General features: G+C 47.0%; 1 protein-coding gene across 4 annotated transcripts in view; it reads right to left on the minus strand.

The window, feature by feature from the left end:
• LGR6 (leucine rich repeat containing G protein-coupled receptor 6) overlaps positions 1 to 23,563 on the minus strand; it is a 123,117-nt gene that overhangs the window by 38,390 nt on the left and 61,164 nt on the right. For 2 of the 4 annotated variants that reach the window (XM_053607629.1, XM_053607630.1), the window contains 2 exons: positions 5,572 to 5,787; positions 1,387 to 1,458 (listed from right to left, as the gene is read on the minus strand). In XM_053607629.1, the coding sequence (XP_053463604.1) occupies positions 1,387 to 1,458; positions 5,572 to 5,787 (288 nt within the window). The remainder of the gene's footprint in view (positions 1 to 1,386; positions 1,459 to 5,571; positions 5,788 to 23,563) is intronic. The other 2 variants (XM_053607632.1, XM_053607631.1) reach the window with 1 other exon arrangement.

Raw genomic sequence — 23,563 nt, forward strand, 5'->3', positions numbered from 1 at the left:
TCATATGTTGACTGAGTGAGCTAGACTATCCAGCATTACTGTCCAACTGTCTATTAAGCTAAAGGGGAACAAGCGCAATCACACAAAGTGGCAGGGAGAGGTTCCAACTTTCCTGCCTCCAGGCTGGGCACTCCTGCATACTCAGCCCCAGTCAGCTGGAGGGAGCAAGGCAGGAGAGCCAGGCCTGACTTTGCCCTGTCTTCTGCCATGGTCCCGGGTATGGTGCCTACAGAAAAGAGGAGTGGGGCTTTGGCCTTAGCTTCCCCATTCCCTGTCCCCACACAACCACAAATGCTGACAGCTGAGGGCTCCTGGGATAGACAGTGTTTGCCAGATGGTTTTCCCAACGTGTTGCTTCCAAGGCCATAACTGGTCTTCCAACATTTTCTTCTCTTCTGCTTTGGATTCTTGAAAAATCTCTCCCCTCTGTAGCAATGCTCTGGGGTATTTGTGTGGGGTGGGGGGATGAGATGGGGGAATTGTTTATGAGTGGAAGGGGTGGTGTAGCAGGAGACCATCTCTCTGATACCATGAACCTTTCCCCAACCTCAGTGGCCCACACTTGATGACCTGTCTCCTTGTCTGTCACCCCAGCACGCCCTCCTAAGCCTGCACCAGGTGGCTGTGACAGCCCATTCCCTCATGGGCACTGAGGGACCCCAGCTGGCACGGCCAGCCACACTTAGAGAGCCCAGCCAGTTGTTTGCTCAAGTGGGGCCCATTCAGCCCACTCTGCGGGGCTTGGCGGCACTCCAGAGGAAATGATGGGAGGGTTTGGGTGCATTCTGACCTTAACTGAATTCCAGGATGATGATGTGTGAATAATATGGCTTTTTAAGAGTCAACAGCTTGGGTGCTTTTTATAGTCAGGCTGGAGCATTGAATGGGCCATCTCCCCATTAATCATGTAGCTAGTTAGATCAATTGGCAAACAGTCCCAGCATTACTCTGTGGTATTACTCTCCCTTCTGTCATCAGCCACCCTTAAACAGATGTCAAAACTGCCATGGAGTCAGCCCCAGCCCCACCCCCAAGCCTGCTATTCCCCAGTCTTAATTTTCTATTTCCTTGAGCTTCTCCTTGCAGTTTCCACTTCTGTCCAAAATTTTCTTTTATTTTGGTGGTCTCTGCCAGCAGGGATCCTGGGTTCCCACTCCCCGGGCCATTCTGAACTCCCAGAAGACATATTCTGCCCACTTGGAGGAGGAAGGAATTCATTCTGAGTGACATACTGGGGAAAGTGCCAGGGAGGGGCATGTGGGTGAGCAAGCCTGGGGCCAGAGCCCAGGCATCCAAGTCTTTCCCTCTGTCCACTCCCCACTGCCCCAGGATGCCCGGTTTCCCTCACCAGGCAGGACAGAGTTTGACTACGACTCCAACACTTACAGTGTCTCCAGATTGTGCAGCCCCTCAAAGCTGTGGGTTCCCAGATGCTGGATATGGTTGTTATGCAGATGCCTGTGTGGGAAGGAAAGACACATCAGAATGGATGCCCACATCAGGAGCCCAGGTGATGGGAGAGTACACAGTGACATGAGTAGGAAAGTGGAAGCAGGAACATAGAATGACCTCATGGTCCAGCCCTTTGTCTCCAGGAACAAACTGACCAGCCAAGACTGACTTCTTAAGCCATAATCTTTAAGAGTAGATTAACCACAGGCTACCCCATTTTGACTTCCTATTGAAGGAGGAGGGCCTTAGGTCAAGGCTAAAACAAGCTCCCACTAAGCTCTAGGAGACAGGCCTGATGTCAGAGGGACTCAAATCAGAAGCTTCTTCTATGGCCCTGCTCCCCAGAACCCTGCCTGCCTGACTCAGTGGCCAGAGGTACTTATGGAATCCAGTATCAGACCACTGCAGACAACATACAATTAAAGGCTAGGCTTTTTGTTACAGCTGAAGAGAACAGCAGACAAACTCAGAGAACAGGGAGATTGCTGAGGCCGGAGGAATCAAGGAAGGCTTTATAGAGGTGGTAATCCAGAGCCTTGAAGGACAGGTGAACTGAATAAGCAGAGGGAAAGCTATTCCAGGCTAAGGAGGTTCCAAAGGTGATACAGCTACAACAACTGGGAAGAGCTATCCAAGCACAAGCCAGAAAAAAAGAAAGCTCATGGCAGTTATGAACATATACAACAGGGAAACAGAGAAAAGGAAGGATGCAGAAGACAAAGTTCCAAGCCTACAAGAAAATAGAACTAATGAATGAGGAATAAAAAGAAATATATCCACAATAGCCTTCTGCCACAAACAATCCAATAAAACAATATTTCAAAGACAAACTTTTTTAAATGAAAGGAAAAATGACATTGTATGTTGGGGAATAAATTGAGGACCAACAGTACATTACTGGAAACACTTGTCAATGAATTTGAAACAGAGAATAGTGTAGACACTGCTAAAAATTGAACTGATTGTTAGAAAGCTTGAGATAATCATGGTGAGTATGGTTGAATGAGATAAAAAGGTTAAAACAGAAACTGACCAATGATGAAGACATAAAGGTGATTCAATACAAGATGTCTCTGAAGCATAAAATCCAAAAAATGAGACTGAAGTTGTATTCAAAAACACATAAAAAATTCTCTAAGGTGAAGAAAGAATGGAATCTGCAGCTAAAAAGCATACATTGTTCCAGGATGATTGGACGCAGAATATTCTACACTGTGACATATTCTAGTTATGCTATTAAAGTTCAAGAATTTAAAAACATCTTAAAGCAGAAAAAGGAAATCACTGACAAGGGGGAAAAAATCAGGCTGGCTTCCAAGATGTTACTCAAATATAAAGGCAACAGGCAAACCTCAACCAACATAGATGGGTAAAGACAGGAGTCTTGGGAGCGTTGGGATTTAAATCTCCTGTCTGTCTTTCTCATCCTTGCTCACCTGCTCCAGGAGGTTCCAATAAGGGAGACAGATTCCCGCCCTCAGGGAGCCTCTGATCCAACAAGGAAAACACAGCTCCTGTCTTCTGGAAATGAATTAGCTCCCCTTACAAAGGGGTTTTCAATTTTCCCGTTCTTTTCACGCCTGTATCCCGACGGTCACCAAACTCTATCATTCTTCCTGCCTCCCGTTGGACTCCTATCTCCATTTTCCATCCCTCTCCTCTTCCCCCAGCATCTCTGGTCCAGACCATCTCAGCTAAACATTCAGCTTCAAGCCTCCAATTCCCTCCTCTGAACCACTAATTCAACCCTTGTGTCCTGACACCTCTGGTAGCCCAGCCTGGGCCCAGTATTGGAGCTTATAGTCCAGATGAAGAGACAAGGTTATGCACGTGACGCCACTGCTGTCTGATTAAGTGCTACCTAGTGATCTTGGTGGTGCCAGAGCAGTGGAGGGAAACGGTTCCATATATGCCAGAGTAGCCTGATAAAAGTGTAGGGTCTGGGTTGAAGAGGAGCCCCTTGTACCCTGTGTGTCTACTCAGACCTTCAGCTAGGCCCTACCTACCCCTTGGCTTGAACCAAACTTCTTTCTTGCTTTTTATCACATGCAGTCTTCCTTATCTGCCTTCTGGGCCTTCCTGCAGTTCAGCCCATGGCTGCTGGACAGTGTTCTCCAACCTCCTGTCCCGTTCTCAGGTCACTTCCTGAAGGCTTTCTCTTTCATTCCATGAGTTGGAGGCAGGCGAAGGAAAAAGGTGTAATGTTTCCAGCCTCTCTCCACTGTGCAACGGGACCAGTCATACTCTTTCAGCTTTGTTCCTGCACAGTAGGTTTTCCTTAGTTCCGTGCCACTTTTTACTCCCTCCATCCCTCCTACATCTGTAACAGGCCTAACTTTGAGGCCAACCCCCTGGCTCCCAACCAAACCTTAGAGTCATCCATGACTCTCCCTCTTCTTGGTCTTTCACCCTCTTTAAATCAGATCTATTCTTCCTTCGAAACATTCGTCACAATCATGATCATCCCTTCTACCACCTCCATTAACTGGACTTTGATTGATACACAAGAGCCTCCAAACTGGCCTCCCTGCCTCGAGTCTCCGACCTCCTTCATCCATTGTTCCCCATCCAGCCTCTGAGCTCTCTTCCTGACTGGCAGATAAAAGCCAAACACCTTGCTCTGAGAGTGCAAGTCCCCACTCAATTTTCTAGTCTCTTCTCCCATGCTCTGCTCTGGCCGGACTGGCCTATTCGCTGGTAACCAAACACACCTGGCTTTCCTTCCTCCCATGCCTTCATTGCTACCTGCTGTAATAATTGCTACCTTCTGTTCCCTTGTCCAACTCTTCACCATCCTTCCAAGCCCAGGCCCACTCACCTTCCCCATGAAGCGTCCCTCTTCCCTACCACTTCTATGCTACTATGAACCTCTACTTGGCAACTGGTTGTGTTAGCTTAAGTTGCCCTACATTATTAGTTCTTCCTCCCCCCCCATTTATTCTGTTCTTTCAACTAGACTGTTCGATCCCTGATAGCAGTCACCATCTCATATTTATCTTTGTCTTCAGTATGCCACGTGAGGGCTCTGTAAATGGCCTTTTGCTGTTCATTTGCCTCAAACCCATCATGAAGTTCTCATTTTTCCAGTAATCTTGTTCCTTGCAGATACCTGATCCCACTCCCTCCTGAAGTCACAGGGATATCTCCAAAGCTAGAGCCAACCACCTTGTTCTGTTTACCCTTTACAAATACTCCCATTGACTCCCAAGAGAAGAGGGGCTGTGGTCATCCTAATAGAAGAATGTGGTCCACAGGGATATTCATCTTGGTTTTCCAATCTCCCAGAACAGAGAATTAACAAACAAATTGATCCCTGCCTTTGCATCTCTCAAATAGAGCTAAGCATCCTGCCTCAGAAAATCACACCAGATTTCCAAAACCAGGGGAGGCAATGTTACCATTTCACAGAGTCACTAATACCCATGTTCCTGAGCCATGTTCCTGCTGCAATTAGAGTGTAACTCAAAGCAATTACAAATGACCTCCAAGCCCTTAGTAATTACCCTATGAACTTACCAATCATTCATAGCAATTAGCTGGGAGCTAATTTGCACTCTAAAGTTCCCACTGGGAAGGCAGCTTTAACCCCAGTCCCCAATTCCTGCCAGGGATGCTATCTCCCAGGTAATTACCCTGATGGGGCTTTGCTGTCTAATTATAAGTGATGGCTTTTTCTCTGCTTCTTCAGACCTGGGAAATGAGAAGAATTTGTCCTATCTCTGTGCCAAAGTGTATGACTGCATTATTTGATTGTCAAGTATGGTGGAAATTACATAAGAAATTCTTGATTTATATTCCAATTAGCATGGTATAGTTATTATATTTGTATAGCAAGAAAATAATGGCTTAATTCCTATTTTCTGATTATAGTTACCCTGGTCCTTTAGTGACTCTCAGTACTTCTATAAGCTTGCATGTCATTTGATCTCATGGTAACCTATGGGAGTCAACAGGGAATGGTAACCTTCATCCTCTTACAAAGGGGAAACTGAGACCAGAAGGTTCGGCAACATGCAGAAAAGAGCAAAGCTAGCCAAGGCTCCAACCCAACTCAAGTCAACATGCAGCCCCCAGCCCCAGCAGGACCCGGCTGGGGATGGGGGACAGAGCCGCACTCACAGCACCACAAGGCTGGTGAGGTTCTGGAAGGCATAGTCAGGGATGTGGCTGATGCGGTTGAGGGCCAGGGTCATGGCCTGCAGGGCAGGGAGGTTGTTGAGGGCCCTGACAGGGATCTCCGTGAGTGCATTGTCGTCCAGCCACAGGTGGCGGAGGGAGGACAGCCCCTCAAAGCTCCTCTCCGGGACCAAGGAGATGAGGTTGGCATCTAGGCGCCTGGTGGAAGAGAGGATGGAGAGGGGTCAATCCAGGGCAAGATGCATACCAAGCTTTCGGGCTAGACTGGGCCAGCCAGGCCCCCAACAGGGGCTTTAAGGTTCCCTGGGACTGAGACTGTGTCTTGGCCACCATTTATTGATATCCCCACCTCTTCACGTTCCCATATTTGGCTTCCATTCCAACTCATAATTCTTGACCCTTTATGCCAAACATTTCTATTTATGATCCCCAACTCTTCCTCTCAGACCCAAAGTTGAACTCATAGCCCATTTGTAGATAATCAGTATTTCCCCCACACCCTCAAGCTGCCAAAACTATGCCATCGTTCCCTTGCTCTGGGTGGGATATTATCCTTCCCTCCCCTGTGGATTCCAAGACTGTATAATACGGTTGTTCCAGCATTAGCAGAGGGAACTATCTTTCTTCTGGACCAAACCAAAGAAAAATCCTCCCCATAAATGTAACCCATTCCCTGTTGCCTATCCCCAGTACCACCCTTTCCTTGTCTCCTCAAGGATCCAGGAACCAAGGGGCTCCTGAGAAAGTCCTAGAGCCTTTTGCTCCTCTGGTCATCCACAGTTGAAGTATTTGATTTGCTGCTTCTCAGAATAGGCAAACACATGGTGACTGATCCTTTCTATGCATAATCACAGATTCTATGGTGGTAGAATTCTAAAGAATTACTCATGTAAGCCCTGGAAGATCTTTACAGCTCAGCAAAACAAGGAAACTTCCTATCTTAGCTTTTTACAGTTCTGTCCAAGACATGATATTCTTTATCAGTATGCTACTATCTCTGCCCCCTGGTCTGGGACTTAGGCTGAAACCCTATTGCTATATGCAGCTGGTACCCTGGGACCCAGACAAACTAACCTATAACTATGGATCTACTCCTGGACTTTACTATCTTAGCAAAGGAGGCTTAGCACTGAGCCATGATTCTCCCACACAGGAATAAGGCACGTAAGCCAAGGAAGGAAACCCCAGCTGACAGTCCAAGGGTCTGACAGCCCCATAATCCTGAACTTAAAAGAGAACTGATGGGACCCCAGTAACATGGGACAGAGTGATTTCCTTTCATTCCCAGCACAAGCCTGCTTACAGAAGGTCCACTAGTGCTTCTCTCTCTTCTCTGAGCATTTCACCAGTGCTCTCCCTGTCAAGAGCCTCAAGCACCACTGGGAGAAAGTCCCCAGCTCACCATAGGGAGATGGCTCAACACTTCAATCTTGGGTGTGAAAGCCCCCAGATGCCCCTTGAAAGCTGCAATTAGGAAAGACTTTCCACCCACATCAAACCTGACCTGATGGGACCAAAAACTCTTCAGTTGAGTGCCCTCTGCTGGCAAAGCCTGTCTCTCTGGACATGGCCTTCCAATGGCACCATCGTACCCTTGATGGTCTGTCTGTGGCTGGATCACCTGGAAGCTTCATGAATATATAAATTCCCAAGCCCTTCCCCAGGATAGTCTGGTTCATAAGGTGTGGAGTGAGAGCTTGGAATGCTAAAGAATGCCTCACGTGTTTCTAGGCACAGACAGGTATATGACTCACCTCCTCCAGAGAGGCTACACCTGGAAGCTAGAGGAGGATGGCACCCACATAGAAAGCTCTTACAATAGGTCTGCCCCAAAGGCAGTGTTCCAAGAACACCAGCTACCAAGAAGCTTCTTCCTCATGTAGCTTAGAATCCAGTGGGAAAACAAGACCTATGTTCACAAAGCAACACTACAACAGGGGAAGTATGGGGCCAAGGGCACCTGGTCCAAAGCAACAAAGAAGGCCTCCAGAAGAAAGTCATGCTTACGTGGAGACCTGGTAGCTGAGTAGGATCAGTCGGGCGGGGAGGTGTGGGAAAGAGTTCCAAGCAGAGGGAATGGCACGTGGGAAAGAGAGCGTGTAGCTAGCCATGGGCGTGGTGTTCTCTCAAAAGAGCTTCGTTCTCTTTAACATCCTTATTACCTGACCCTCAGAAGGTAGAACTGCCTTGTCTGGGCCTTGACCTTGAGAGAGCAGAGCCACTGTGAATGATGCTCAATGCCATGATTGAATTCAAACTCTATTTTTGAATTCAAACCTTGATATTTGAATCTTAACTTCTTATGTGGTTAAAGCCCTCATTTACTCAGAACACACTTACTGTGCTCTAAGAGTATTACACGTATTAAACCACTCATTTTCATAATCTGTGAGGTTGATATTTTGCAAATTAGAAAAATGAGGTATAGAGAGGTTAAATACATTGCGGAAGTGGCAGAGCTAGGATTCAAACCTAGACAACTGGCTCCAAAGTATATAATTCTGTTATGCTATATCATCAGCACACTCCAATGTCACCACGTTTATGTACCTCATGTTGATTTCTACCCCAACCTGGAATGCTCCCAGGATACCTCACCCCTGCCCCTTCATACCCTGTCTGTCCACCCCGCCACGGAGGCCTACAGTTACATCATCCCAGCATGGTCATGCTGGCCCCATCATCCCACCTCACTGAGGCATCTATGAGTATATCTGATCTTCCTCTAGTTTAGGTCTTTGCTTCTCAGCGTGTGGCTCATGGACTGTTGGCTGGAAGCTTGGTAAAAATGCAGAATCATAAGCCCCACCCCACACTTTCTATATCAGAATCTGAATTTTGACCTGACTCCCAAGTGATTCATTAATTCATAAGCACTTTAATGTTTTTAAAGCACTGATCCAGGTTTTCCAAGGCTTCTGACGCTCTGGAAGGCTGAATGTGGCAAGGAAGGCCCTTTCCTCTGATGGTTAGTGCTCAGCTTGTCCTAAAAGCCGTTGTGCTTAGATTTGATCAATTACTGTAGGATGTTTTTGTTTATCTGTGGTGTCAGATATCACAAAAAGTATGTGTGGACCTTTTTTTGGTGATCAGCTTTTGTTAATGTTTGTGTATTTCCTGTGTAGCCCAAGACAACGCTTACTCTCCTAATTTGTGGCAGAGAAAAAAAAAAGGTTGGACACCCCCTGCAGATTAGCCCCATTTTACAGAGAGATTAAGGTGATACATCTAATAAGCCACAAAGCTGGGTGTGAAGCCAAGTTGTTAACACCAAAATCCAAGTGTCTCACTATTCTGAGGCGCTGGTACTGAGGTGCATGAGGGGAGGTGAGAACCTGCTCACCCATTTGAGAAAGCCTGGGACACTAGGACAGAGGTTATGGCTGAGTTGAGAAGACACCCCAAGTAGATGCAGGTGGGAGGCCAGTCAGGCCAGGAAACAAATGACCTTTTGTTCCGGGAGCTCCAAGGCCATTTGGAAGTTGCCTCTTGGGTGCAATGTGTATGTATAAGTACACGCCACTGCCTGCTCACATGCATGTGCACACTCACACGCACAACCTTTGGTCCTGGTTAGTCCATCTCTTGTATTTTTGCAACACACAGGCAGGAGAGCTTGGGAAGAGCCACTTCTAGCAGGCAGGGGCTACCTTCCACTGGCTCAGGCCAGGGGCCTCGCTTTCTCAGCCTCTCCAAGGAGAGGGCTAGATGCCCTGAGCCTCCAGGCCTCTTTCTGCTGTGTTGGGGAGAATCTGTCTCCCTCCTGCCACAGCTCACAGAGCTTTTGGAGTGGTGTGATGACACGGGCTTGGCTGGGGGACATGGGTGGGGGGGGATGTTCTCAGCTCAGTTCCTGACACCAGGGGACAGGAACATGCCAAAGGGGTATAATGGAGCAAAGTGGGGAGTGAGGAAGGTGGGATGAGCATATAGATGAAATAGTTCAGACCTTTATTTTCATCTGGGGTGAGGAAGGAATCCAGGAGTTTTCCTCAGGCTAGGTGGGCTCAGGGGTGGGACATAGACCCAAGCTAGCATTGCCAGTTATATCAAATAAAAATATATGCTGCCCATTTAATTTCAATTTCAGATAAATAACAAATAATTTTAGCATAAATATCTCCCAAACAATATTTAGGACAATGCCCAGTTAAGTCTTAATTTCAGATAAACAAGGAATAACTTTGTGGTATAAGTAGGTTCCAGGCAATGTTTATATTCTATCTGGCAACGCAGATCCAGGAGGCTGAGTTGAGCATGGTAGGAGTGTGGGCTTAGCCATCAGACAGATCTGGCCATGAATTCCCCCTCCCGTAACTTTCTGATGACCTGCCCACCCCAGAGATTGTTTTAAGGTTAATGCATAGCCCAGAGCCTGCCACCAACCATTCCCTTTCCTTCTCCCTTGCTAGCAAACGGGCTATCTAGAGGGAGCCTGTGGACCCAAGGGGGGAACTGGACACCTGGCAACTATAGGTTTGGCTGTGAGACTCCCCAGGGAGGCCCCTGAAGTCCTGGGGGAGGCAGCCGGAGGGAAAGGAGCAATGGAGGCTTCCACCTTCTCCCTGTCCCCTTCCCGCCTCTTACTGGCCACGCTCTCCCTCTCTCAGGAGCTTCTGACTCTGGGGGACACTAAGGCTTACCACCCAGGCTGTAGAGAAGTGCCTCCCTCTCTCTGCCCCATCCTACCAGGAGCACTCCCTGAAAAACATTCCCCCATCCTCTGGAGTAAGGGTTCAGGCTGCCCTGGGGTTTCTAGTTCTCTAGGCTCCCCGCCATGTGGGGGTGGGGCAGCTGAACGGGCCTCTGAGCAGCCAGCAGAATCTCCCACTTGGGACTGAAAGAACTTTTTGAGCAGTTCCCTGTCTGCAGGTGGGAGAGCCAATCCTGACAGCCTCTGGCTTGGCAGGAAGAAGAGAGCAATTATACCAATTAAGCTCTGGAATAGAATCAACAACCCCCAACAGCTCTTCTCTTTCTCCCACGTGGGCCTGGGCCCCTCTGGTGATTTCTGATTACATTTTTTACCTGCGGTAATAGAGCAGATTAGCAGGGACCTCACAGGCCAGCTCAGGCTTGTTGGGCTCTGGGGAACAGCTTAACCTCTAGAGGGCCAAACTGCTCCTAATACTCCCGCAGCCTAGGGCTGAGGTTGCTGTGGAAGGGGCAGGGAAGGGCGGAGTGAGGGAGGCCCCTTCGCTTCAAGACCCAAGGGGCAGGTGGTGTGAAACTCACCTAGTCATAAGATATCCCAGGGAGTGGAGGACAAGGGGACCTGGTTTCACCCGACCAAAGGAGCAAGTTGTAGCAGATGAGCTTTAGGTTAGATAGCAAGAAGTTACTCAAGGACGGTGACCCAGAAAGATAGCAGTGTAACTCAGAATCACGTTATGGCAGAGTGTGAAGGAGCCTGCCAGCCTCAGCCATCTCTTATGAGGAGCCTGAAGCCCACAGAGACAAAGAGAAAGACCTAAAGGCCGTGGCAGGGCCAGGACCCAAACTCGGAGCTTCTTTGTACTCTACCCCCCTGGCTCCCCCAAACTGAAGGGATGACAGAGAGGTACACACCTCTCTCAGCTGCAGGAAGCATGTTTCTATTTGGAAATCAGGGGCTCTTACAGCCCACAGAGGACTAGATTGGTCTAACGGATGCTATCTAGAATTTCTTTTCCAATCCACCCTATATCCTACCAGAGCTTAGTCAAATACAAGAAAAAGAGACAGATTCAGGGCTCCTAGTGACCTATGGAGGGAGTCAGGTTTTCATCTGAAAGGGGGCCTGCATGTGAAGTTCCATGCTCAATGCCTGGCACATACTACCTGCTTCCTGAGCACAGGCTGACTTTGAATCCAAAGGCTAATGTGTATGTACCAGGAGTTCAGCAGGGAAAAGAGGACAGGTGTCCGTCTCTTCCACTCCATTCAGGTCAGTCATGACTTGGGTCCTCTCTTCAGCTCACATACTGGGAAAGCACAGGTGATGATAGGATGGGGAACCTTAGGAAGAGCAGAGAGAGGCTGAAAACCAGAATTCGTGAGGAAAGGTGTGCCTGATGTAGGCCCCATGGGGTTGGGCTCATCCAGGGAGGAATTCTGTTTCTTATCCAACAAGATGGCAGGGCCCTCCCATGATGTGGCCCCCTCATCCTAAGAGAGTATCTCCAGCCAGTCCTGAGACCTGGAGTGTCCGTTTTCTGCATCAGGTTTTGAGTGAGAAAGGAGGGCCAGGGTTCCATTTCAGATGCTGAAAGTTCAGAGAGAGGAAAGGAGTCCCTAGCCAGCTTTCATCTGAGGTTGGCAGGGCCTCTCTGCCCTGACTCCCATCCCAGCCTGGCTGCCTCCCTCTCTCCGTGAAGCTGCCCACCACTCAGACCCTCCTGGGTAGGACCAGCTACATGATTTCTGGAGCCTGACACAAAATGAGAATGCAAGGCCCTTATTCAAAAATTCTTAAGAATTTCAAGAAGGGGGGCGGCGCCTGTGGCTCAGTCGGTAAGGCGCCGGCCCCATATACCGAGGGTGGCAGGTTCAAACCCGGCCCCGGCTGAACTGCAACCAAAAAATAGCCGGGCGTTGTGGTGGGCGCCTGTAGTCCCAGCTACTTGGGAGGCTGAGGCAAGAGAATCGCTTAAGCCCAGGAGTTAGAGGTTGCTGTGAGCTGTGTGATGCCATGGCACTCTACCGAGGGCCATAAAGTGAGACTCTGTCTCTACACAAAAAAAAAAAAAAAAAAGAATTTCAAGAAGGCAGCAAGCAGAGCATTAAACCAGGCACGGGCCCCTCCCATGGTCAGGGCTGGTGTCACCAGCTACGCAGGTCACAGCCCATGAGGTCAGCCCCGCTCCCAAGCTCAGAAGTCCTCAGAAACTGAGCCAGGGCTTCTCCTGTTCTCATCTCCTGATTGTGAGCGTAACAGGAAGAAAGAGGTTGGGAAGTGAGATATATTGTGGACAAGGACTGTTTGACTCATGCTTATTGATGATTTGCCCTGGACTTGGCTCTGGGCTGGTTTACCATCTCTAAACCCCACTCCCTCAGCACAGTGTGGGTACATAGTTGACTTTTAGTAGAATGTGGGGAAAGGAGAAAAGAGAGAAAAGGTGTGTGTATGGAGGGATCATCTCAGGCTCTGGCAGGGGTGGAGATGGGAGGGTGGAAGGGGGAGGATATAGATGGTTAAAAAAAAAAAGCAGCCACTATGGGAATGGTTATTCTGTGGGGAAAATATTCCACAGGGAGCCGTTGATTGCCCGAAGGGTCCAACAGCCCTGACAGAGAACCTGCCAGGGAAGGTGAGGGTTCCAACAGGGAGCAGGCTGGCACCTGCCAAGCAGAGAGGAGGTGCCTCCAGGCTGTCCACAGGCAGCAGGGCCCCAGTGCCCCACACCAGCTGCCAGTGCCCGGTGAGGTGTGAGACTGTGCGTGGAGGGCCATGCGGCTCCAGGGTGGTAGTGGGCAGGCCTTGCCCATGGCATGCCCTGACCTTGCTTGGTAGACGGGCTTGTCCACTGGGGACCAAACAGACTCTACACCCATAAACTCAACCACTTTAGGCCTGGTACTCATGTGCCATTGCCTTGGCACACCTCCCAAGCTCCCCTTGTAAAGACCATAGCCTGCCTTCTGTGAAGGCCCTTTATGGCCTCGCAAGGACTTCCATAAAGCCTCTACTGTCCCAAATATCTCCTCTACACCTATTAGGCTGCCTGAAATGCATGTCGTTGTAGATAGCATCATTCCTTTTGTCTTCATTTCAATCGGATTGGATTAAATCCAATAAACCTTCATTGAGTGTCTACTATTATGCCAGCATTGTGCTCAGTTCTGGGGTTCAAACTTGAATAACACATGGTCCCTTTCCAGATAAACTCTTAAGACTATTTACATTAGCATTTAATGAAATGATATAAAAGCCTTAGCTAACATTTATTGAGGACTAGCTAACTGTCAGATGTGCTAAGCATTTTATGTTTCTTAGTGTATTTAATCTCCACCCCAGCCTTGCCGAACGGGAACCTTATTATTCCCATCTTACAGAAAAAGAGACTCAGAGAGGTGAAACCATCAGTTTGACCCCAAAACCTATAAACTCATGGCTACACTCACTTGCATCAGGTATAAGGCAAACACTCTGGGAACTGGGGCCCAGTCTTTCTTGTCTGGGGGAAATCCGCCTCACAAAGGAAGCAACATTTGAGCTGGCTCCCAAGGTAGGAATAGAAATTTTCTGAAGGGCCAGTATTAGAGAAAGGAGTATAAGGCAGAAAGAGCAACCGAGCAAAACCCTAGAGGCAGGAAGGGCATTTAATGAATAGTCCAAGTTTGGAGGTAAGTGCAAAGAGGCTGGAGATGAAATAATCAAAGCTGGAAAAGGGCAGATAATGGTGGGTCACACCTTAAATTGGCATTTTAGAAAGATCTCCAATGCTAAACAGGGTTGCGATTGGGCTGGGAGGGATGAAAGGCAGGTAGACAGCTGGGAGGCTGTTTCTGAGTATGTAAATTAGAGAAGTCTCCATACCAGAAAGTAAGGCCCTTGGGGCACAGCCCCTGGAAAGCTAAAAGATTAGACAAGAGAGGTAGGAGGCACCAGGAAAAACATTAATTTTCCGAGATAGTCAGGTGAATAACCCCATGAGATGTGTTGTATCTGCTGACCACATAGAACAAAGGAGATTCAGAGCCTTTCTGTAACTCCAGAGTCTCAGCACTACTGCTCACACGGTGGGGGAACCAGGCCTGCCCCACCACTCCTGCTCCCAGGACTATGGGAGGTAGGTGGTAGGGAAGTCCACCCTGTATCTCAGCCAGTAGCTCTTATTGCTATCCCAGAATGGCTTAGCATGGGGGAGAAAAGAGGGAAAAGCTAGTTAACCCTCCAACCAGGGCTCTTCATCTTGAAGTGGCCACCACTCAATTCAGATTATTGATAAGGCTTCTCCTAGCAAGATTTGCACATCAGAGCTTATCCTAAAAGGCCTTTCCCATTCTATGAAAAGAAATCTTTTCAGTTAAAGAGAAAAGCTTCAGCCAGGTTCTTAGGGGGTTGACAATTGGGGCTGAAGCTAGGAAAAGAGCTGCCCTAGACGTAGTAATAAAACCATGAACCGGCATAAATGGACTCCAGCCCTACTTCCAGGAAGCTCCCTTTTGAGCACCTTCTCTGCTCCAGACAGTGACATACACATTGTCTGGGTAGCTCAGGACTCCCCAGACCCATCCAGGTTGCTGTAAGCTTCTGGTCCACTCTAAGACAATACTGCCAATAGAGCTTTCTATAATGAGAGAAATGTTCCGTATCCCCACTGTCTAATAGGGTAGCCACTAGGCACATGTGACTGTTGAGCACTTGACATGAGGCTCACATGACTGAAGAAATGAATTTTTTGTTTTATGTCACTTTATTTTATTGTTTCATTTTTTCTTTGCAACAGAGTCTCACTCTGTTACCCTGGGTAGAGTGCTGTGGCATCATAGCTCACAACAACCTCAAACTCTTGGGCTCAAGCAATCCTCCTGCCTCAGCCTCCCGGGTAGCTGGGACTACAACACCCTGCTAATTTTTCTATTTTTAGTAGGGACGGTCTCAAACTCCTGAGCTCAAGCAATCCACCTGCCCCGGCCTCCCAAAGTGTTAGGATTACAGCACTTGTAGCCACCACGCCCAGCTGTTTTATTTCATTTTAATTGACACAGGTGGCTAGTGGCTACCACACTGGACAGCAGGGCTCTAAGAAGTTAATCAGGCTTCATGCAAGACATTAGAGACACAGAGATGAATGGGCTTTTGTTCCTGACCTTGAGGAACTCATAGTATAGCAATAAAGATCAACAAATAACCAATCGTGATAAAGTGTATGTGTGTGTTTGTGTCAGAGAGAGAGGGAGGGAGAGAGGAAAGGAAAAGAATCTGAGAAATTTGGTCTGGGTGTGCTGTGCCCAAGAATTGAGAAGATAAATTAAAGGGTATAAATCATTCAGCCAGGGAAGGTAGGACAGGCTTCCCAGAAGAGAGAAAGAGGTGACATTTGTACTGAGTCTTGAGGAATGACTGAATTTTCACCACATGGATGAGGAAAATGAGAATTTGTGGCAAAGAGAAGGGTGTGTGCAGAGGAGCTGATCAAAGAACAATAGAGGGGAGGTGAAATAACTCATCTGCGCTGGGAGCAGAAGGTGTCGGGAGGGTGAGGTAGAGAGTGAGGGCTCAGGTAAGATGGAAAAGGCAGCCGGAAAGAAAATGTGCTGGTCCTTAGTGGCTTTATGGATCTGAACTTTAACCTGGAGGCATCAAGCAGTCTGAGGTTGAGAAAGACAATTCTGATGTTGTTGGGGGCTAGAGGCTGGCAAGGGTACATCTGTGACTTCAGATGAGTCCCTTTCCTTGCTCTGGGTTCAGTTTCTTCACCTGTGGGGGTGGGGGCGAAGGCTAGGCAGGGGTTTAGCTTTAAGGGTCCCTGGGGCTCTGTCTTTCTAGGAGTCTATGCTTCCTTTGGACAAATTCTTCTGTGCTATATCCTTGTGTCCCCAAGATAGGGGCTTGCTTGGCAGGCCAGCCTACAAGCATATGGTGGCATGCAGAGACATAGGGCAGCCAGCCCCCTACTCCTACAACCTACAAGCAGCTCAAGATGACCAAAATTCTACCATTTGGGCAATATTCCCTTTTTTTTTGTTTTTTTTGCAGTTTTTTGGCCTGGGCTGGGTTTGAACCTGCCACCTCTGGCATATGGGGCTGGCGCCTTACTCCTTTGAGCCACAGGCACCACCCCAATATTCCCTTTTTAATGTATGCCCATTACTGTTTTTTAAAAATCTAGCAAGTCTGCTCGGCGCCTGTGGCTCAAGCGGCTAAGGTGCCAGCCACATATACCTGAGCTGGCCAGTTCAAATCCAGCCCAGGCCCGCCAAACAACAATGACAGCTGCAACCAAAAAATAGCCAGGTGTTGTGGCGGGCGCCTGTAGTCCCAGCTACTTGGGAGGCGGAGGCAGGAGAATCGCTTGATCCCAGGAGTTGGAGGTTGCTGTGAGCTGTGATGCCACGGCACTTACTTTACCCAAGGCGACAGCTGGAGGTTCTGTCTCAAAAAAAAAAAATCTAGCAAGTATTACTAGGTAGCCTTTTAATGGAGAACAGCTTTTTGAGAGAAGTTTCTGGAAATGAGACATAGACTTGGAACACAAGGAGCTCTGGGCCAGAGAGATGGGGAGCGGGGAAAGATGATCAGTCAGTAGAGATGGTCTCAAACTCCTGAGCTCAAGCAATCCACCTGCCTGAAAGGGAAAGGACAACTTTGGACATTTGAATAACTTTACCCAAGTGCCCACTTTGGTTACTTTTCTTCCCCAAAATGTGCACACACAAGAAGGCCCCGAGGACATGGACTGTGCTCTCCCTGTCTCTGAAACTTGCCCACAGGGGCCATTTAGTCTGTGCTTTTTATCGATCAAATTACAGGCGTTTCCAGCCCTGTTCAGAGGACTACTTGGTGAGAAGAGAAAACCATGGTCATAGAAGTGAGAGCTGAAAGGGACTCTGCCTAACTGGGGAGAAAAGGGAGCTCTGAGGGACAGGCCAAGGGTCTTGTCACAGGATAAAGAGATGGCAGGACCAAAGAAGCCTGTTGGTTTTAAGTCCAATGTTCACTTCTTTCCCACCCTTGTCCTTCAGAGAAGAAGGTGTTCATCAACCTCTACCCCAACAGACCATGCCATACAGATAGCCTTCCAAGACACCTCCGGGGTCGCTGACCAAGGTCCTGTGAAGAGCTTGCACTCCAAGGACCATTCCTTGGCAGCATCCCACACTTAAGGCCCATTCCTGCACTCCCAGCCTATTTCTCCACATCTGCAGCCCATTGCTGGGCCCTCACATTGGGCGCACAAGGCCCAAAGAGTCTAAAACTAAAACTCTTGGGAGTTGGAGCCTGCGCACTCCTGGTGGGAAGAGGTCCCATGATGACAGAAAAGGGGAACAAAGAGGAGGCCAACTGAGCCACCAGAAGCTTGGAGTGAGGACTCAACTTCCCTACAGGGGCAAGGTGGGGTGGAGGTGGACAGAGCCTTGAGTTAACATTTGTGTGCCCACCCATAATTGAGGGGAGCAGGGCAGCTGGGAGCCAGAGCAACACTTCTTTTCCTCTCCCCACACGGGGAAAGTCTGAGTTTGTAGGAGGAAAGTGATTTCATCAGCTCTGATTTATGCCACCTAATAGGATCCTTCCCATCTCACTGTCAGGCTTTCAATAGATCAAAGGTGGGATATTAAAACAAATGCAATTCCAACTGGTTTGCAGGGCTATGCTAATGCCCAAACTACCCTTTCCCTCCTTCTGTCAGGAGGATTGATGGGTGCGCAAGAACCCCGGGAGGCAGAGAAAGGCTTCCTTTGTATACATCAAAGGATGATACCTGAGCACTCCTCCAAGCCCTTCCTTGTGTTTTATTCGGCAGCAATATATAAAAATAATTACCGGCCCCTCCAGGAGGGAGGCAGGGAGGAGACTGTGCAGACTTCATGAGCTTCCCCTAAAGATGCAGACCTACAGATCTGGGCAGAAGGCCAGTTTTGTGGGTGACAATCCCGGAATCCTGGGGTGGGGACTACAAAAAGCCATCTCATCCATCCACCAATTCCAGACATCATGTTGGTTTCTGGGGACCTTCCTGGGCTGTCTGAGATGTGCCTGGGAGCCTGGTCCTGTGGTCTCTTGAGGCCTGGATGCCTGCCCTTGGCTAAAGGCAGCTGTGGTTGATGGAGGAAGAGGCAAATGGAGATCTTCCTAACTTGCCTCTCCAGAAAGGGGGCAGTGATATCAGAGGTTTAGGGAATAGAAGTGACATTTCAGTGCTTTAAGGATACTCAACACTGTCTCAGCAGACTCTGTAGTACAAGGCACAAGGGGAAACCAAGCCACACATTAACACTTCTACAGGTACAATGGGAGAAGGTGGAAAAGAAGAAAGTCAATATGAGTTCCGGTTTCCCTAGGACAGGGTACCAGTCCTTCCCAGAGTCTATCTTGTCCCTCATTCCCAAGGGCTCCCAGGCTCTCCCTGTGAACCACCAGTATAAGAACTGGGAAGGTTACACCTGCGTGGTTTTAATCTTCTCCTCTCTGCCCTTCCTACCTCTTGTCCATTCAACTATCCATCCATCTGTCTATCTCTCCAACCATCCAACCACTCACACAAACTAGAAAATCATCCCCCAGGTTGTAATTTTGATTTTCTCTTGCTTCGAATTATATATGGCTTCCAATCAATTCCATACTCTTTGGTTTGGGCTTCGAAATCTCTTCCCAGAAATGATTCTCTCCCTAACCTCATTTCTCAGAAAGTCCCCTCCATTCTTCAGCTCATCAGCAAGCATGTATCCCCCCTGCCTTCTTGTCACAGAGTATGTCATCATTCATCTCTGAACCTTCCTGCAGGCTGGGGGCCCTGTTTGAAATATGTTTTTCCTTCTTCTCTTTAAAGTCCATTACAACTCTTCTCTTTCTGGAGCCTCCTGACCTAATCGTACATTCCCTCCTTTGCTCAGTGCCTTCTCAGTCCTCCCTGAGCGGCCCACAAGCACCCACCACACCCCCACCCCGCCATCAACCAGCCCTGATTCCTTTCTTCCAGCCTCGGCAGGGACTGAAGGGTCAAGTAAAACACACTCAAGTTGCTTCCAGTTAAAATGAAGGAAAATTTAACCACCTTCTCCCTAAAACACCAATAAAGATACAAAAAAAAAAAAAAACTTAGACCTTGAATAAAAGCAGCACTTAACCACAATCCGACAACATCTCTGCTAACCCTGAGGTTAATGGAACTTAGGAAAATAGCTGATAATGAGTGGTTTTCCTGTTTTGCCCTGTAAAACAGAGCCCTGCCCACATAGGTAGAAGTGGAAAAGCATTTCTTCCCTCCCTGTCTATTCGGAATCAGAATCCAGAAAACTGGCCAGCCACGCACCTGTATTATGTGAGTGACGATCTTTGAGGAGCAAACAGACCACCCACTACCACGACTCCAGTCTATATTTCTATATTTTACTCGTAGACTTCCACTCCCCGAAAATAATGTGCCAGGAAGAAGCAGGGTCTAGAAATGGCATCTTCCTCCTGAGAGGTGAGTTTTCTCAAGGCAAGGGCTGCCCTGTGGTGGATAGAGGACAGACAGCCTTGGTGGCCTCATATCTTGAGGTGAAACAGCTATTCTCTACCTTGGCTCCATGGTAGCATCACCTGAGAAGCTTCTTAAAACTATGACACCTGGGGCGACGCCTGTGGCTCAGTGAGTAGGGCGCCGGCCCCATATGCCAAGGGTGGCGGGTTCAAACCCAGCCCCAGCCAAACTGCAACAAAAAAATAGCCGGGCGTTGTGGCGGGCGCCTGCAGTCCCAGCCGCTTGGGAGGCTGAGGCAAGAGAATCGCGTAAGCCCAAGAGTTAGAAGTTGCTGTGAGCCGTGTGATGCCACGGCACTCTACCTGAGGGCGGTCTTAAGTTCTTCATTTCAGTTATCTCTTTTGATTGCCTGTAGCACATTTTTAGTTATTTCCTCCCCCAAAGAACCATACATGGTTACTGTTTTTTCTGATCCCTTATCAGTTGAGAATATGTTTTTGTGGACTTCACAAATAATTGTCCCTTATCAGTTCAGAATATGTTTTGTGGACTTCACAAATTTTGTAGAGACTCTGTCTCTACAAAAAAAAAAAAAAACAACTATGACACCTGAACCCACCCTCAGAAATTCTGAGTCAATTGGTTTGGGGTGGGCCCTAAACTTACCATTGTTTAAAATTTCCTCTGGTGATCGTAATGTTTGGCTAGGGCAGCAGACACCCGTGTAGACTTTCATACAGACCTCAGTGGAAGAATCAGACAGCCAATTATCGGATGAAGAATAAGATTCCACCACAGGACACCAAAGCTAGACCAGATGAATATCTGCTTAGATGCTAAAAATTGGCCTAGGAATCATATACATCAATCTGCTTTTCAGCTGTATATGTGAGAAGCTGATCGAACTAGCTCTGGGAGGAGAGACAGTAATGCTGGGGAAAATTCACATTACCTCCCTAGTGACTGTATATGATAGAATCTTCTCTATTCAGAGATAAGGAAAAAAAAACAAGATCCTGTTGTTCATATCAGCATTATTCACAATACAAAAGGTGGGTGCAATAAGTAAATAAAATGTGATATATGTGCACAACGGAGTATTCTTGAGCCTCAAAATGGAAAGAAATTCTGACTCATGCTACAACATGGATGAATCTTGAGGACACAGAAGGTCAAATATTGCATGATTCTACTTATATGAGGCACCTCAAATTCATAGAGAAAGTGTCAGGGAGAAATGGGGAATCATTGTTTAACAGGTACAGAGTTTCAGTTTTGCAAGATGATAGAGGTCTACGGGGTGATGGTGGCTTAACAACGAGAATGTACTTAATGCCATTGAACTGTGCCCTTAAAATAATTAATATAGTAAATTTCATGTTATATGTATTTTATCTCAATTTTAACAATAAAAAAATCAGAAAGCAGCTTTTCTTTTTAGATTTGAAGAACAAGGAAGAGGTAATAGCATCCTGAAAAACCAAGAGATAGCTATATCTCTATACATAATTTAGTACTAGGATAACAAGGGGGAAAACAGAAGATATTTGGCATCCTCAGTAAGGTACAAGAAATAGTGACCTCTATGAAATAAAAACAAGAATCCATAAAAAGAAAAAAAAATTGAGATAGAGCAATAGCATAAAATAGGAAAAAGTAAAGGTAAATTTCAAAGACATATTGAAATGCAAATGGAACTAGGTAGCATTTAGAGAGATGATAAAGAAAATAAAATTGAAAAAGCAAAACTAAAATTTGCACTGTGGGTGGTAAAAGTTAGAACTGGCACTATAGAAAACTGAATCGGCAACAGGGAGAACAAACAGTAGACATTCTCTTTAAGTTAGAATAAAAGGACAAAAGGATCAAAATCATGGCGATGAAGATGAGATAAACAGGAGAGAGATTTGAACTTGAAATTGCGAATTGTAGGTGTTCCAGAGGCTTGAACCCAGAGTGCATGGAGCAGAAGCACATGATGGCTGTAATTGAAAGAAGATTCTTGAAGCTGAGAAAATAGATTTTAAATGTTTATTGTACTCCAAGCAAATAGAATGAAAAGAGATACCTGGACATATTCTGACAAAAATTTCAATTATAAAGACAAAGGAAAAAATCCCATGCGCATTCATAAAGAAGAAACTTGCTCTCCTGAAGGAACAAAATGGTGAGAACGACCTCAGAATTTTCTGGCACATTATTACATACCAGGGGAAAATGAAGCTATCTCTTCACGAGAAAAATAGATTGTGATACAACAATTTGATATCCAGTTAGTTGGACAATTATTTGTGAAGTCCACAAAAACATATTCTCAACTGATAAGGGATCAGAAAAAACAGTAACCATGTATGGTTCTTTGGGGGAGGAAATAACTAAAAATGTGCTACAGGCAATCAAAAGAGATAACTGAAATGAAGAACTTAAGAATGTGGGGTTCTGGCTTGGTGCCTGTGGCTCAAGCAGCTAAGGCACCAGCCACATACACCTGAGCTGGAGGGTTCGAATCCAGCCTAGGCCCACAAACAACAATGATGGCTGCAACCACAAAAATAGCAAGGCGTTGTGGCGGGCACCTGTAGTCTCAGCTACTTGGGAGGCAGAGGCAGGAGACTTGCTTGTGCCCAGGAGTTGGCGGTTGCTGTGAGCTGTGACACCACGGCACTCTACCCAGAGTGACAGCTTGAGGCTCTGTCTCAAAAAAAAGAATATAGAGTTCTTGTCCTCCACTTCCAGGCAGGATGCAGTTGCAGGGACCGGATCCAGTTTGAGACCCTGGACAATACGGAGTACTGAACAGTGACTCCTGAGAGAAGGGGAAACACATGGTATGAGCCCTAGACTGCCCTGGTTGGCTACATGAAGAGCCTGTGTAGGCTTTAGGACAAAGACAGGGAACCCTAAATAGAATATATGTTCTCTTTAAGTTGAGAAGACAGTGTTCAGAGTTGGGGGGAAGCCAAGGTGGACCAATTTTGAGGGATAGAGTACCAAGGAGAGAAAGAGAGGGAGGGAGAGAGAAGGTGAGAGAGGAGAAGAGAGGAGAGGAGAGGAGAGAGGAGGGGAGGAGAAGGGGAAAGAGGGAGTGAGAAGAGAAGAGGGAGAACAATGGAAATACCAATGAAGCACTAAGAAAGAAAGTGAGGCTGGGCATAGTGGCTCACACCTATAATCCTAGCACTCTGGAAGATGGAGGTGAGAGGACTGATCTTGAGCTCAGGAGTTCAAGACTAGCCAAAGCGACAGCAAGACCCTGTCTCTACAAAAAAATAGAATAATTAGCTGGACATGGTAGCACATACCTGCACTACTAGGGAGGCTGAGGCAGGAGGATTGCTTCAGCCCAGGAGTTTGAGGTGGCAGTGAGCTATGATGATGCCACTGTACTCTAGCCCAGGTGACAGAGAGATTCTGTCTCAAATCAAGAAATAAAAAAATGTGAAAAACATGATAGACGTGAGACAAAACACATCATTTGTATTTTTCCAGAATGTAACTCTTTTTCTTTTATTATTATTATTATTTTTTTTAATTGTTGGGGATTCATTGAGGGTACAATAAGCCAGGTTACACTGATTGCAATTGTTAGGTAAAGTCCCTCTTGCAATCATGTGTAACTCTTTTTCTTAAAATCATGTTAGCACAGAGTGAAAAGTTTTGATAAAATGGATAATTTTCAGGAGAATATAATGCCCCAAACTAAGAAGTAGTAAACCAGAAGAGAGCAAACACTAAAGAAGAAATCACAAATGATATCAAAGAATTTGCTCATCAAATAAAATTTCCAGAACCCAGAAACTTAGTAAATTCTTTTTATTTATTTATTTATTTATTTATTTATTTATTTATTTTGAGAC

Source organism: Nycticebus coucang, chromosome 10 (genome assembly GCF_027406575.1).
Source record: "Nycticebus coucang isolate mNycCou1 chromosome 10, mNycCou1.pri, whole genome shotgun sequence".
Classification (NCBI taxonomy): domain Eukaryota; kingdom Metazoa; phylum Chordata; class Mammalia; order Primates; family Lorisidae; genus Nycticebus; species Nycticebus coucang.